At 35.3% G+C, this 15,386-nt stretch overlaps 1 protein-coding gene across 6 annotated transcripts in view; it reads left to right on the top strand.

The window, feature by feature from the left end:
* LOC127629051 (electrogenic sodium bicarbonate cotransporter 1-like) overlaps window positions 1-11,162 on the top strand; it is a 67,975-nt gene extending 56,813 nt beyond the window's left edge. For 3 of the 6 annotated variants that reach the window (XM_052106076.1, XM_052106074.1, XM_052106072.1), the window contains 6 exons: window positions 1,174-1,242; window positions 2,049-2,156; window positions 2,267-2,332; window positions 3,575-3,739; window positions 7,774-7,844; window positions 10,540-11,162. In XM_052106076.1, coding sequence (XP_051962036.1) covers window positions 1,174-1,242; window positions 2,049-2,156; window positions 2,267-2,332; window positions 3,575-3,739; window positions 7,774-7,844; window positions 10,540-10,648 — 588 coding nt within the window. In that variant the 3' untranslated portion in view covers window positions 10,649-11,162. Of the gene's footprint in view, window positions 1-1,173; window positions 1,243-2,048; window positions 2,157-2,266; window positions 2,333-3,574; window positions 3,740-7,291; window positions 7,386-7,773; window positions 7,845-10,539 lie in introns of all 6 variants that reach the window. The other 3 variants (XM_052106078.1, XM_052106075.1, XM_052106077.1) reach the window with 2 other exon arrangements.
* Window positions 11,163-15,386: the final 4,224 nt, after the last annotated feature.

Genomic DNA, 15,386 nt, shown 5'->3' with positions numbered 1-15,386 from the left:
TCTTAAAGGAATAGTTCACCCCTATCATTTACTCACCCTCATGCCGTCCCAGATGTGTATGACTTTCTTTCTTTTGCAGAACACAAATGAAGATTTTTAGAAAAATATTTCAGTTCTGTAGGTCCATAAAATGCATGTGAATGGTGACCAGAACTCAGAAGCTTAGAAAAGCACATAAAGGCAGCATAAAAGTAAGACATACGACTCCAGTGGTTAAATCCATGTCTTCTGAAGTGATATGATAGATGTGGGTGAGAAACAGACCAATATTTCTTTGCATTTAATGGTCCTTTTTATTACAATCAATCTCCACCTTTGACCAGCCCCAACCAGTTGGTGGCTGAATGTGAAAGTGTAGATTTTCAGTAAAAAGGGGCTTAAGAATGTATATGTATCTCACCCACACCTATCGTATCACTTCAGAAGACATGGATTAAACCACTGGAGTCTAATGTCTTACTTGTATGATGCCTTTATTTAATTTTTGGACCTTCTGAGTTCAGGTCTCCATTCACTTGCATTGTATAGACCTACAGAACTGAAGTTTTCTTCTGAAAATATTCATTTGTGTTCTGCAGAAGAAAGAAAGTCATACACATCTGGGATGTCATGAGGGTGAGTAAATAATTACAGAATTTTCATTGTTGTGTGAATTATCCCTTGGGTGAAGTCTCTCTTCCTGTCATCCAGACAAAAACTTTCTGAAAAAATTAGCTTGTGTCTAAAAAAGGCTTAAAAATGCACGATATTACCATGGGATCACATAATAAAACAAAGCAAAAACATGATACCATGGTATTTTTTGTTGAGAGCTGCCACTGCCCCCTGCTGGTCACATATACTTTTGAAAGAGAGAATAATGGTCTCTGAGTGGGAACATACGTGCACCAGGATATGAGATAATGATATATACATACATATCTGTCTGCTTGCATTTGATCAAAGTGGTTTCTTGGAAAAATGTCTGTTAGTAACACAAAGTCTTCTCATTATGAGCTGTTGACTTTAAGCGCAGTCTCCTCCTTTGGAATATATAGTTTTGAGGAGTTTGTGATATAGGGTGTGTTTGGTGATTGTAACCCTTTGATTCTGTGACTCATAATAGTGCTTCATATGTTTAAAGGCAAACTCTAGATATCTTATATTGTTGCATGTTTTGTTTGAACTCCACAGTTCATCCCTATGCCTGTGCTGTATGGCGTGTTCCTCTATATGGGCGTGGCCTCTCTCAATGGCGTACAGGTGAGTTCATGTGGCTCTAGGAGTGTCATATTACCCTTTGTCAGAAAAAAAGACTCTAATCCTGCTGAAAACTAGATCTCCACTGGAGCCTGTGAACCTGACAGATTCCAGGACTCGATCTGGGTTTGGGATCACAGTGAACGTCAGGATAAATCAGGTTTAGTTTAGGATTTCACAGTGTAATGCATCTAATGGCGTTCTTAACCTAGAGCATTTCAGGACAGAATGTCTTGTATTTAATTAGTGTTGTTTTTTAAGGCTTTAGGGCGTAACAGTCTGGTTCCGGGAGTACAAATCCCATACATTTTCTCCATAGGAATACTGATTATTAACGATAACTTATAAACCTTAAAAGACAGACCTACCGCAAGCTTCAAGGTTGTTAATCGATGGTATATGCTTCTGTTGAAGCAATCAGTCACCATTATTTAACTTTAACAGCAGAATTTGTGGTGAGGAACTACATTACACATAATTCTGAAGAGTAAGGATCCACCAATCAGAGTGTCAAGGCAAACAAAGCGCACTAAAAGAGTTCTTCAGCGACTGCCCATTAAACAACCACCCAGAACACCCTAATAACCACACATCTCACCATAGCAATGGCATAGATCTTCACAAAAAAACACCCAGAATACCTTAGCAACCGCTTAGCAACGCAAGCCTCCCGCAAGAATATATACAAATCTAGTTATAATTTTAGTGTTATAAAATGTATCATTACAATAGGATATCTGTCTGTGTATAAACTATAGTGATTACTAACATATGAATAAACTATGCATGCATTTTTTGTGTGTATTTAGTTTATGGATCGTTTGCAACTGTTGCTGATGCCAGCAAAACACCAGCCAGATCTGATCTACCTGAGATACGTACCGCTCAGACGAGTTCACCTCTTCACCTTTATACAGGTGTGTATTTATAACACGTTTATACTCACATCTACAGCTTTAGCCTTGTTTTATACATGTTTTATGATAGTGTGTGAAACAGCATGTGTGTGTCTGTGTCATGTGCACAGGTGCTCTGTCTAGCTCTCTTATGGGTGCTGAAGTCTACAGTAGCAGCCATCATATTTCCTGTGATGGTGAGTATTTTCCTAGTGAACACACACAACATATTTAGGGGTGATTCTTCAACAGTTGTTGGGGTAATCTGATTACAGAGTAATAAATCACTGTAATCTAATCACCTTTTAGTCAGCGTGACTTAACTTTTTCAGTAATGCATTGCATTTTAAATTATTTTAATCAGATTACAGTTACTGTACAGTTACAGCGATTCTGTGTCATGATGGAGAAAGGACCTCTTAAGCGATTAAAGCAAAAAGGTGCAAAAATCACGTAAATGCAGCTTCACAATTGCAGTAGCAATAGCCACGATTCATATTTTGGAGGATGAGGGATGAGATTTATTGCAAATTGCAATGATTAAGCAACTTATGGGGAATAGTACTTTTAATAGTCTACCTCCCATTTACACTTTTTTTAATTGGGGAATTGTTACTTGAAAAAGTTCAAAGTTACTTAAGTTAAGTATTGGTGATATTTCAGTGTATTTCTGTCTCTATATTGTGGAAGGCTTTGTTTGGAAAATGTTAATTATACATTATTGTTACATTAAATGCATTGTGAAAGGAAAAGAAGAATATATAGAGTGAAATTACAACACTTTCCAAATCTGCGATTAATGATGAAAAATCATGCGATTAATCACGATTAAATATTTTAATCGTCGGACTATTATAAAAGATTTAGATGCCTTTATTGTCTATCTATAATTATTTGTTTAATTTTGTTGTATTAAGTTAGTGAATTATTGTCTTAAGCTAATTTGTTTTGTTATTAGGTGCAGAAAGGTTAATTTCACCTTTCTTCTTTTTTACTTTTTTTCTTTTTCTACTTGTCCCCACCCAGACTTTTGAACTTTCCATATATAATAAATATATAAAGTGTTAAAATCAGGAACATTTTATATTGCACTTTTTCTTAAAAACATAAATAAATCATGTTTTTTCCTGCTGTTATTGCCATCACGCCAATCATTTTAGAGAACAATTTTTTCTAAAATGTTTCCTTGCATTCCTATCCCACACGATACTAAAAATCCACAGCATCACACATTTGACCAAAATCCACTTAAATGGTTGATCAAGGCAATGATCAGATCTTTCTTTCATATCATATGATAAATACATTTTCTTTTGTTAAAATGTATTTTGTGATTTTTTTTTTTTTTACATTTTCAAGTTGTCAGAAATGCATATTTGAAGATTTACCTTTATACACCCTATTGCAGCTTTCTGAGATCTGTCTTTTTGTGTTCCCAGATTCTTGCATTGGTGGTAGTGAGAAAGGCCATGGATTATGTGTTCTCTCAACACGATCTCAGTTACCTGGATGACGTCATGCCTGAGAAAGACAAGAAGAAGAAGGAGGATGAGAAGAAGAAGAAGAAGAAGAAGAAAGGAAGCATAGACAGTGACATGAATGACGTAAGTGTTTGTTGTGTTTGTACACTGGTGGCCAAACGTTTAGAATAATATGGAAAGAAATTGGTACTTTTATTCACCAAAGTGGCATTGAACTGATCATAATGTATAGTCAGGACATTAATAACATGAAAAATTACTAAAAAAATTAGTTCTCATCAAAAATCCCCCACGTGCTGCAATGACAGCTTTGCAGATCCTTGGCATTCTAGCTGTCAATTTGTCCAGATACTCCGGTGACCTTTCACCCCACACTTCCTGTAGCACTTGCCATAGATGTGACTGTCTTGTCGGGCACTTCTCACGCACCTTACAGTCTAGCTGATCCCACAAAAGCTCAATGGGGTGAAGATCCATAACACTCTTTTCCAATGATCTGTTGTCCAATGTCTGTGTTTCTTTGCCCACTCGAACCTTTTCTTTTTGTTTTTCTGTTTCAAAAGTGTCTTTCTTTGTAATTCTTCCCATAAGGCAGTGTTTTCCAACCTTTTTTCGGCCACGGCACACTTTTTACTACTAAAATAATTCTACGGCACACCACTATCCCACATAGGCTAACCATCGTCAGTATTTTTCCTTTTCAAGAACTTGTCTATTCTTTCTGTCCGTCTTAGCGTGTTTACTTGTAATGTTTGAAATTCGTCTATGCAAAAAAAAAAAACACAAAAAAAAGAAGTCACGTACAGTGCTTGCGTTAGACTTTCTCATCGTCCATAATTTTGATGGACAGGGTCGTAAAAATTCTGTCATTATTACCCGTCATTTCTATTTAATTTAATTCCATATATTTTTGTTCACATTTTCATTTTTAGTCATGAACTTACATAATGAGCATATAGCAGATTATGTATTTATTTTAGGGCTGTCAATCGATTACAATTTTTAATCGAATTAATTACATGCTGTCCCGATTAATTAATCGTGATTAATCACATATATATGTCACAGTAAAACAACGGAAGCAAAGATGCAAGTCACTCTTTTAATGTGAGAGGTCAGAACACACGAAACAGTACAGAATAACGGGAGGGGCTGGAGAGAGTGAAGGAGTGAATCCAGTGCAGGTGGAATCCGGATGAGATGAACTATGAAGACACCGAACAGGGACACGAACCAGAAAGATAGCGGACAGGAAAACAACCGAACAAACACTGAGGACATCAAACCAACGATCTGACAAAGAGAGGAAATAGAGATGAGTATAAATACATGGTGGTAATAAGCAGCAGCTGGTGCAGTGAATGAGATCAGCTGGCACGCTGATCAATGGAACAAGCGGTAACGCCCACTAACACACGCTCAAACACACAGAACAACAATAACACGGGACATGAAGGAAACAGCGAATTCATGAATCGTGACAATATAATTATTTGCTGAGAAAGCCCCTCAGTATAACAATAATTCAATATATAAAGATTATACATATTTATATCAATATATAATTATACATAGTTATCTTTAAATATTAACATATATATATATATATATATATATATATATATATATATATATATATATATTTATATATTTATATATATATTATATTTATTATGAGGGTTTGTTTAAGGACCCGTCAATTTACACCTGCGTCTCGGGTGCGTTGCATCATAAACATAAAATGTTTAGTTCACTGTTTCAAGATAAATATAGTTTAATACACAATCTTTAAACACATCTTGAGATCCCTTAGTTCGCATTTGCGCTCCTTCAAGTGTTTTGAATGCAAGAATGTAACGTTTGTTTGCGTTGATCTACCTACTGAAGTGTTTTCTTCACTGTATAAACTGTGTGTACAGTACAGCTGAAATTTCACTTACTGCCCTCTGGAGTAAATAGGTGGTACTACAAGCATTTCTCAGGAATCTTCCTTATTATGGTGCGATTAATTGCATTCATTTTTTTACCACGTTATTTTTTGTCAAATTAATTGCTCTGAATTAACGTGCTAAATCGACAGCCCTAATTTATTTATTTATGAAGAGAACAGATACACGAGGCAGATGAATGTTTTTTCCCCACAGTGACAGCGGAGGCCACTAAAACTCGACATATGAAGGATGAGCAAAAATCACCAATATTACAAAAAACAAATACGATTAAAATATGTACAGAACATGTGATCATTCAAATTAATCAATCAATAACTCAAACTCAAACGAGTTTGCCACGTAAAAAATCAGGAGGTGTGCACAATAAACATTAAAAACATGTATTTGGAAGAGGGAAAAAAGCTTGCAGTTGCTTTGATAGCAGAAAGTAATAAAATTACTTGTTTATGTTTAGATCTAAGCATTTTCTTGGTGAATTTAAATGAGTTAAATAACCGGGGTCTCTGCTATTCGTAAACGATAAGGTAATATTTAATTAAAAGAAATGATGAGACATTTCTGTCTGACATTCAGTCTCTTCACAAATTTGGACAGTTTTTAAATATTTTGTTGACTAGTACTCTCAAAGACATTATTGGTGAAGTAAAAAGGTGTGTGTGAAAACACGTTGGTGTAACGTGACGTCACTTCAAGGTTTTCAATGTATTCAGCAGCGCTGGCACAAGTCATGTGAGAGACTCTTAACGCATATAAATATCACTCACTTTTGCACATTAATCATTGCTCTTCACAATCACAAAAGTGACCGATTATGGTTTCAAAATGTGAATTTCTCCGAAAGGTGAGGAGTTTGGATTCCTGAAATTATTATTATTTTATTTTTCATGCATTTATTTATTTTGTGGAATTTGATAATTTTCCACGGCACACCTGACAACATTTCATGGCACACTAGTGTGTCGCGGCACAGTGGTTGGGAAACACTGCCATAAGTCCTGCACCCCTGAGTCTTCTCTTTACTGTTGTACATGAAACTGGTGTTTAGCGGGTAGAATTCAATGAAGCTGTCAGCGGAGGACATGTGAGATGTCTATTTCTCACACTAGAGTCTCTGATGTACTTATCCTCTTGTTTAGTTGCACATCTGGTCTTCCACATCTCTTTCTGTCCTTGTTAAAGCTTGTTTGTCTTTGAAGACTTTATTGTACACCTTTGTATGAAATCTTTAGTTTTTGGGCGATTTCAAGCATTGTATAGCTTTCATTCCTCAAAACAATGATTGACTGACGAGTTTCTAGTGAAAGCTGTTCCTTTTTTGCCATTTTTGACCTAATATTGACCTTAAGACATGCCAGTCTATTGCACACTGTACAACTCATAAACGAACACAAAGACAATGTTCAGCTTCATTTAATCAAATAGCTTTTAACTGTGTTTGATATAATGGCAAGTGATTTTCTAGTACTAAATTATCAATTTAGCATGATTACTCAAGGATAAGGTGTTGGAGCCTTTTCAAATAGTGATTTTGCTGTTTTTTACATCAGTAATGTCCTGACTATTTTTCTGATCAGTTGAATGCCACTTTGGTGAATTAAAGTACCAATTTCCTTCTGAAACATTATTCCAAACATTTGGCCGCCTGTGTATGTTGATTTAATTTAGATATTTGCATTACTGTAGAACTCTAGTGGTAAGAATGTCCCACCCCCTGCATTCACAGTCAGATTTTCCAGCTAATGAGAAAGTTCCCTGCATAAAGATTTCCATGGAGACCATGGAAAAGGAGCCAATGCTGGGGGAGAAGCCCTCAGACAGTGAGTAAACGTGCACGGCTGTCACTCTGTGCTCATACTAACTAATTGAATCACTCTTTTTCCCTTTTTCTGCCTGACATCCTTGAATCACTCTTTTTCCCTTTTTCTGCCTGACATCGTTCGTGTTTTCACAAGAAAACGTCTCTCACTCTCTCTGACTTTCTCTTGTGGTTATGATTTGGCTTGCTTTTCTAGCTGGTGTGGATCAATAATCTGCTAAAGATAACAGATGTTTGCATTTCTGTTGGTTACTTCCTCTTTAACTAACCACTAATCAACCTTTCCTTTTCAGCCACATCATAACTCTGTTGTATTGACCCTTAAATATCTAATGATCTGCATTGTGTGTATGTTTTAAAAATACATATACTGTATTTCTTTCTTATAGGAAGTAAGCCCACGTCCTTCCTCTCTCCGTACTGATGGAAAGCACTTTTTCCCTTCCAAGACTTTGTCAAGGTAAATCTGTGTGTTGTGTTTAACTTTTAGCACTCATGTATTTATATTATTATTAGAGGTCGACTGATAGTGGATTTTGCCGATACAATAACTAAGGTGGTGGAAAAGGCAGATAACAGGTTAATCGTCTGATAGTTTTTAAAATCGATTTAAAGGATATATATTAAAAAATCTTAGTCTTTCCTTACTGTGACGGGCACAGACATAGAGGCTACAAGAGTCCAAAATGAATAAAATCCCAGATACCAAAATCCTAATAATAACCAGATTTGGTGCATCATGTGACACTTTTAACTACTAACAAGCCCAAAATACACAACGAACTTTTGAAACGATAGAGATTTGGCTCCATTACAATGCTCTACAATTTAACATCTGGTGATGTACAGTATGTCACCAAATTAGGTTTAATGTGGAAAAGGTTCATTATTATTCACAAGATATGAAGTTAGAGCTGATGGGGCACATTTCCAAAAACTCACATTTGTCTTTGCATCAAATGCTTTGAAGCAATTGCTTCAATTTGGAACACTTGATTATCTAATCAAAATATCAAATATGCATTGAAGTAAGGATCAAAATATGGTTGAATAATTAGAGGTAGGCCGATATATCGGTTTTACTGATTAATCTATGCCGACAGTTCATAGATAGATTTACAGATTCATCTATGCCAATAGTTCATATATCTGTTTTACTGATTAATCTATGCTGATAGTTGCTATTTGGAACAATCAGTTATCGGCGAAATATTTGCAGAAAGTTGCAGACACGATGAAAGATACAGCAAATCCTCACGTGATTGTTTTTATTGAATCTCTAGAGGCCACATTTGCACTGTAGAACTAAGCCATTTTAACTGTAGTATTCTCCAGCGCTGATCAGTGTAACATGGAGAAGAAAAAAAATATCCGCAACTTTCAGCAAATATTTTTGCTGAACTAATAGTTCCAAATAGCAACTATCAGCACATATTAATCTGTAAAACCGATATATCGATCTCTAATTATCACCCTGCAGAAAAGACCCACTTAGATCAGCATTAATTCCATGCTGGCTCAGGCTAATTAATGCTGGTTTGTGCTGGTCTAGCTTAAGCAGCTTGCCGGTGACTAATCAGCAACTAACATTCAAAACACTAAATGCTGGTAGGAAGTTATGCTTGCATTTTACAATTAGGGATACACCGATACCACTTTTTCTGATATCGGAAATCTAATTATCGGCCGATACCGATCCCAAGCCAATACCAGTGTTGTTGTTGTTTTTTTGCATAATCAGTTTAGAATATCTTTACATTATTCTGTAAACTAATTGGGAGTACTCTTTAATATGTAAAGTAACTCAAACCTCTAACTACACATTATTTCAATATAAATGTATATCTTATTAAGAAACGCTTTATTATTAACTGGATACTGGATAATGTTGCAGCAAAATTAACAGTAATTCCAGTCTTCAGTAGAAAAGAAACTAGTGTTTTTTTTCTTTTTTTTTTCGTTTTGTTTTTTTACACAAAAATGTTCCAACTTTATCTGGACTTTAAAGGACTTTTTTTTTTAATTAAATTTAGTTGTAAGACATCAGTCCACTTTTCATTCACACAGTTATATTTTGGAACCCATTCAATTTAAATATTGTTATAAATTGTAAACAATTACTAATGATGACAATTCGTTTTTAATATTATTATTAACGACTTTTAATTTAAAATTTAAATACAACAGTAATATAGTTAAATCGTGCACTTTTTAAACCCTCACGCTTTTATTCTCTCCAGGAAGTCCTGTATGTGTCTGTTTGTCGGCAAATTCACAGTAGTTTAATTCGCTTCTTATTCAAATTCTGGTAAAATGCACCTCTGGTGCCGTTCTAAATGCATATTATAAGTGAATTGAACTATTGAGCATCTACATCTGAGATGCTGTTCTTGAGTAGCGCTCAAATATTGCGCACCGCTGTGAAGGCTAAAAATAGCCGTGAGTGCATCACCAGCCTGTGCTTGAGTTTGTGTCAACAGAGTAGCACCGTTCACTAACGCGCTGGCGCTGCGCACACTATATATTTACTTATTAAACACAGCCTTTTGTGATTCACAGAGCTATCGCACGTCTTCAGGTGGCTTTAAATAAAATGCACAAGTCATATGAACTGCTTTAATGGTGTTTTTATGCTTCTTTTATGTCATTTTTGGAGCTTGACAGTAACGAACATGACTTAAACACAATATTAGATTTGGATCGGGCTTGTTGGATAGATCCAGGTATCGGATCGGTGCAACCCTGTTTGCAATGGCTTCGAACAAATCTCATTCATTATAAAAATTATTAATCGAGTACTCACTCCACTTTAATTATTCGACTAGTCACAAAACTACTCGTATATTGCAATTTGATTTTCCTTTGTGCCTTTGCCTGCCGTGGGCGACAATGAAACGGCACTGTGGATGCATTGCATAGTAAAGGATTAGTAAGGATTAGACTAAATAGTTAAGTATTTGAATTTAGATGTTTATGCATAGTACTACATTTTTCAAAGGTTGAAGATTGAACACAAATTCAAGTACTCGACTACAAAATAACTAAAAATTCCCATCCCTATCAGATACCATAATAAACAATGAATGTCTATGAGTAAGTATGTTTATATGTGTATGTTAGCATCTAACAGCTCTTTCCCTCTCCATTTCTCCTAGTCAGGATTTAAACCCTTTTAAGATGACAGTGCCTCAGATTAGAATCGATTTGGACCCTGACCACAACAAATTCTTCTGGAAAACACCAGCTTCAGAAACATCCCTGTAAACACTCAAAAACAACCCAATGAACTCTGAAAACACTGATAAACAGTCACTTTTAGGTCCAGAGAAGGATCATTTAGCGTTGAATTATTCAGCTAAACAACCCTAAAAAAACTTTTCTTGAAAATGAATGTTACAACCAATAGTTGCACAAGCACAAACTCTATATCAAAACATTTTCTATTTTTATTTAAATGGTTTTTTTTTTTTTTTTGGTTTTACTCCACAAAATGACCTCCTTAGTTTTTGGAATTACTGTCAAAAAAAGGTATTTTAGATTTAGTTATAGGTTGTGTGTGTCCAGAAAGGTACAAATCGAATTGTTTTTTTGTTCTGATAAATATGCATACTTCTTTTATAACCATAATATTTTATTAAACAGAAAACATATCAAAATTTAAATCATAATCAGTCTTAAAAATGTAGAATCCAACTGCATAAAGTGATTTGTGATTTGAGTTTTCGTTTGGCCAAATAACTGCACTTCATTCAAACGAGCACATTAGATCAAATATTTTCAATCAAAATATTATCAAATATAATGTGGCAGGGCGAGGGCGGGACCGGTGTGTAGGATCATGACCCGGCCCCGCCCTCCGCCCTGCCACATTCATATTAAACCAAAACTTTATTCATTTAGAAGTGTATTTAAACCATATATTATTAAACCACAATGGTGGGCAAAACTATTTATCCCAATAAGGGAACAAATGACTTAAATCTTTTCTGTGCTTAACAAGAATCTTGATTTCAAAAGCATTTTTTTTCCTCATCATGGGATACACTCTATATTAATATTTTCTTCTAGTTCTACCTCTTAATCAACTGCAGGTGCCAGACACTCTGTTTGAGTGAAGCACTTTTCTATGCAGTATGTTATGGATATCGCAGCTGATTTTAAAATCGGTGTGATGCTGATGTTACGGGAAGAGTGGGCGCCGTGTAGGATGCCTCTAGATCTTTCTGTTTATAAAATTCCCTCTGTTCTTTTGTGAACTCAAGATCTGTTTCTCCATTCATAAATGACAATCCATAACAGGGTGGACACTTTCAATGTGATTTCATTCAATGTATGTATTTACTATGAAGCAGTTATTGAATATGATGATTTTATTTTATGGATGTTTTTTAAGGAGTAATGATGTAGATAGAGAAGTATTTTATACTGAGATGAAACTTTGAGAGGTGTCATGCCTCTATGTAAGGACTCAATGATATTTAATGTGGAACACAGCTGCACCAAGTGACGGCAATAAGCAGAAACTTCCTTTTTGTGTATGTGAACAAATACTGCCATTAGGACAGACCATTTTCACTCATATTCAGCAGCGGAATATACTTCAGTCAGCATATTTGGTGTTCTGTAGCTTATTTTTAAATGAATGCATTTGCAGTGGCCCCAAGATGTATTTGGACACTTTTGGACACTTTTTGGGGCCCACTAAATATATAGAATTATCCGTTTTAATTATCCACAGTCATTAAAACTTGAATATAGAAACACAAGTCAGTGTTTGTAAATAGACAATCTGATTTATCAGATCATCGTCGTCTCTGATCAATGATGTCTTCCATGATTTTCATTTCTTTTGATTGTATCAAACTGCCTGTACATTTTTAAGGAATAATCTATTCGAGCCAGATGGATATTTAATGCAAGCTGATTTCTTTCAGCTTTTTTTAAATAACCTGTTTGGTTGTATTTATTGTCACTTTTCTCTTCTGGACTCTACTCTGTCTGATTATAAAGGTGATGTTACTGGCAATAATGAGATTAACAGTTGATCACTGTTCTGTAAAAGGGAATCACCCTGTTGCACTGTGAGGCGATGGGCAAATTATAGCAATTATTAAAGATGATTCTGATGGTGTCATGCTTGAAAATGAGCTTTTATTGTATTGATCAGTCATTGAAGCCATTTTTCACTGCAAATAAATGGCATGAGCACACTATTTTACATGATATCTACTGTCCTATGATTTCAAGGCTATAAACTTGCACATAAATGTTCTACACAAACATTGGTTGGGGTTCAGTCTCCAACCAACAGATCATTCTTACCAGGATGTGAAAATCAGCAAAACAACTCTAGGCTGGTTGCTGGATGCTTTTAATTTACATGATTTAATCATGTACATGTCATTTTTAATGTAATTTCAACATATTAGAATTATGTTTTTAAATTACCTAATTAAGTAGCCTCAAAGCACCATTTCTTTCACATTTTCATTGTCTTTTCTGACTTTGATGCGGTTTAATATCATGCAGTAACCCACTGACACTATGTCAGTGGGTTACTGCATGGGTTACTGCGTACATAATTGATGTATGTCATCATGAAACAGAGTCCCTCCGCTCCAAATCCAATCACAGGAGACACATGTAAGCGACTAGGTGTAAACAGTGATGTGTCTCACCTGACCACATCATAATGTGTACGCGGGGGTCAGTGTGGTTTTATATTGTGTCCCTGACATAATTAAGATCTTTAGTTTTACATAATCTTTTTGTCTCACATTACTGATCTATATATTAAGGTTAAGAAAGTTAACCAACTTAACTTTTAGCCAGCAATAGCATACATTTGCATTGCCTAATGTTTAGTTGTAATAATTCCTTTTGTAAAGCAACATACAGAACATTCTTTGTCTACCTGTCCTAAACCAAAGCAAAAGCTCCACTGTTCACCATAAGAGTAACCCATCATAACCCCTCATTTGGAACTCACTTTTTAAGTCATTTTTATTTGAAATTCTGTTAAAAGCGATCTACAGCATGACTATCAATATTGTTCTGCCTTCAAAGTGCTCTTCGGGAGGTTATTTATAATGTTGCATTAGCTCATTTTAACTAAGTAAATCGAACGAGCAGCTAAAATTATTTTGCATTGTTGTTGAACTTACTTCATTGATTCACATTCACCCTACTTAATTTAATCTAGCAGAGTGCACATTTTAGAGAATTACATTCAAAGAAAGCAAAGAAAAAAGTTTGGAGGACAATCACAATGTTGTGTGTGTGTAGATCACAAATAATATGATTAAATAAATCTGAAAACATGCATTTTCCCATTTTTTCCAGTGCAGTGTACCAAACAACTTAAAAAATAAAAAAAGCTTTAAAATAAAGCGTTGGTGTTACTGAACTACTTCAAATTATGAGTAGCTTGTAGCTTAACAAGTAACAGTCTCAAAATAACTTACCCAATACTGCTCTTTCCCATCCTTTCTGCCCAAATCCTTGACATGTGGCCTCCCTGGAAATCGCTTTTACGCATGTGTTTTACCAAGATAAGCTGTGTTTACCCTCAAATGAAAAGGAGAATGACTAGTTATTACTTAAATTGCACATTATCACAGCACAGGCCTTGTCAAAAAAGATAACCAAAGCTGAGTTCTACATATTTTACATCTCACTTATCAATGGAGCTCATCATGGGAATGGATTTGGTGCATAATGAACCCAAAAGGCCCGTCACTACAATACGCACACTGGACTAAATGCCATCATGCGAATGGACAACTTTAACAGGGAGTCGTTAGAAGGTCCTTTGATCATCTCCTGATATGTGGCCTTTCTCACGAATTTTACCTACTGTGTGGTGGAGGTACCAGTTGTCCTGAACATATAAGGGGATGTTAGCAATTGCACTTGTCCTCTATCAACCTACGGGTCACTGTGAGTTACTTAATGAGTAAGTAAATTAGGTAGGTGGTCATTTAGCTGACACTTTTGCAAAGCAACACATAAGAAGCGAGCCAGCATCCTTCCATTTACCAGCATGAGTTTTTGACCACTATGCCACACCACCTCTCAGTCTTGAAGGTTTCTTTTTGACCCTTATGGTCAGGTAATGCATCAAATTTAACACTTAATAATAGCTTTAATTAATTAGCCATTAACAGCCATTACAAAAAGTTTGGTTTTGGTATAGTAATGCTGTCAGATGGTAATAACATAATATTTTTATATGTGGGCGACTGGGCTGGTTGTCTCATCTTTAAGATGCACAACAGCTGTATCTCAGTAATTTTGTGAATACTTTCCTCCAAACTATTTGTCAGAAATGATCATCTTTTTATAATAGCTCTGGGGTAATCAATGATAAATAACCATGTTATTATGCCTAACAATTGCATATAGTAGGGTATTAATGGCAGGCTCCCACTAGGATGACTTATAGTTTAACAACATGTCTCTTTATTGGGGCATGTTGTAACAAAAGGTCAGAGTGTTTTAAAGAACCACATCGTTATACCGTGGGGCAATTTTTAGTAAAAAAGTTGGCCCCCATTCACTTCCATTGTAAGTGCCTCAATGTAACCCAGATTTGTGCTTTTTTATGAAAATGAAGGACGAGCCGAAATAAATGTTTGTGGTAATCGACATTATGCCATAAATGCTGTCAATTAAGCATAACTTGAATTGAACCTGGAATATTCCTTTAAAAGTGTGACACTAGCTCTCGCCCCAAAACCATTGTAATAAATGACTACAATCTTCAAATATCATGAATTTTACAGGGTACTCCAAGGCATTTTAAAGAATACCATGACATTACCATGGCACATATGAAAATAAACAGTATTACCATGATACTATGTCCAAAAAACAGCATTACCATCCAAAAAAACACTATAATACACTTGGTACATTTCAGTTGTATTCATGGTCATCTAATGACATCTAGTGAACGTCAAATAAAACTACAGGAATTATATATATATATATATATATATAT

This window comes from Xyrauchen texanus, chromosome 35, assembly GCF_025860055.1.
Source record: "Xyrauchen texanus isolate HMW12.3.18 chromosome 35, RBS_HiC_50CHRs, whole genome shotgun sequence".
NCBI lineage: Eukaryota > Metazoa > Chordata > Actinopteri > Cypriniformes > Catostomidae > Xyrauchen > Xyrauchen texanus.
Note: the sequence above shows the minus strand (reverse complement) of the source record. Positions and strands in the feature narration are given on the sequence as shown.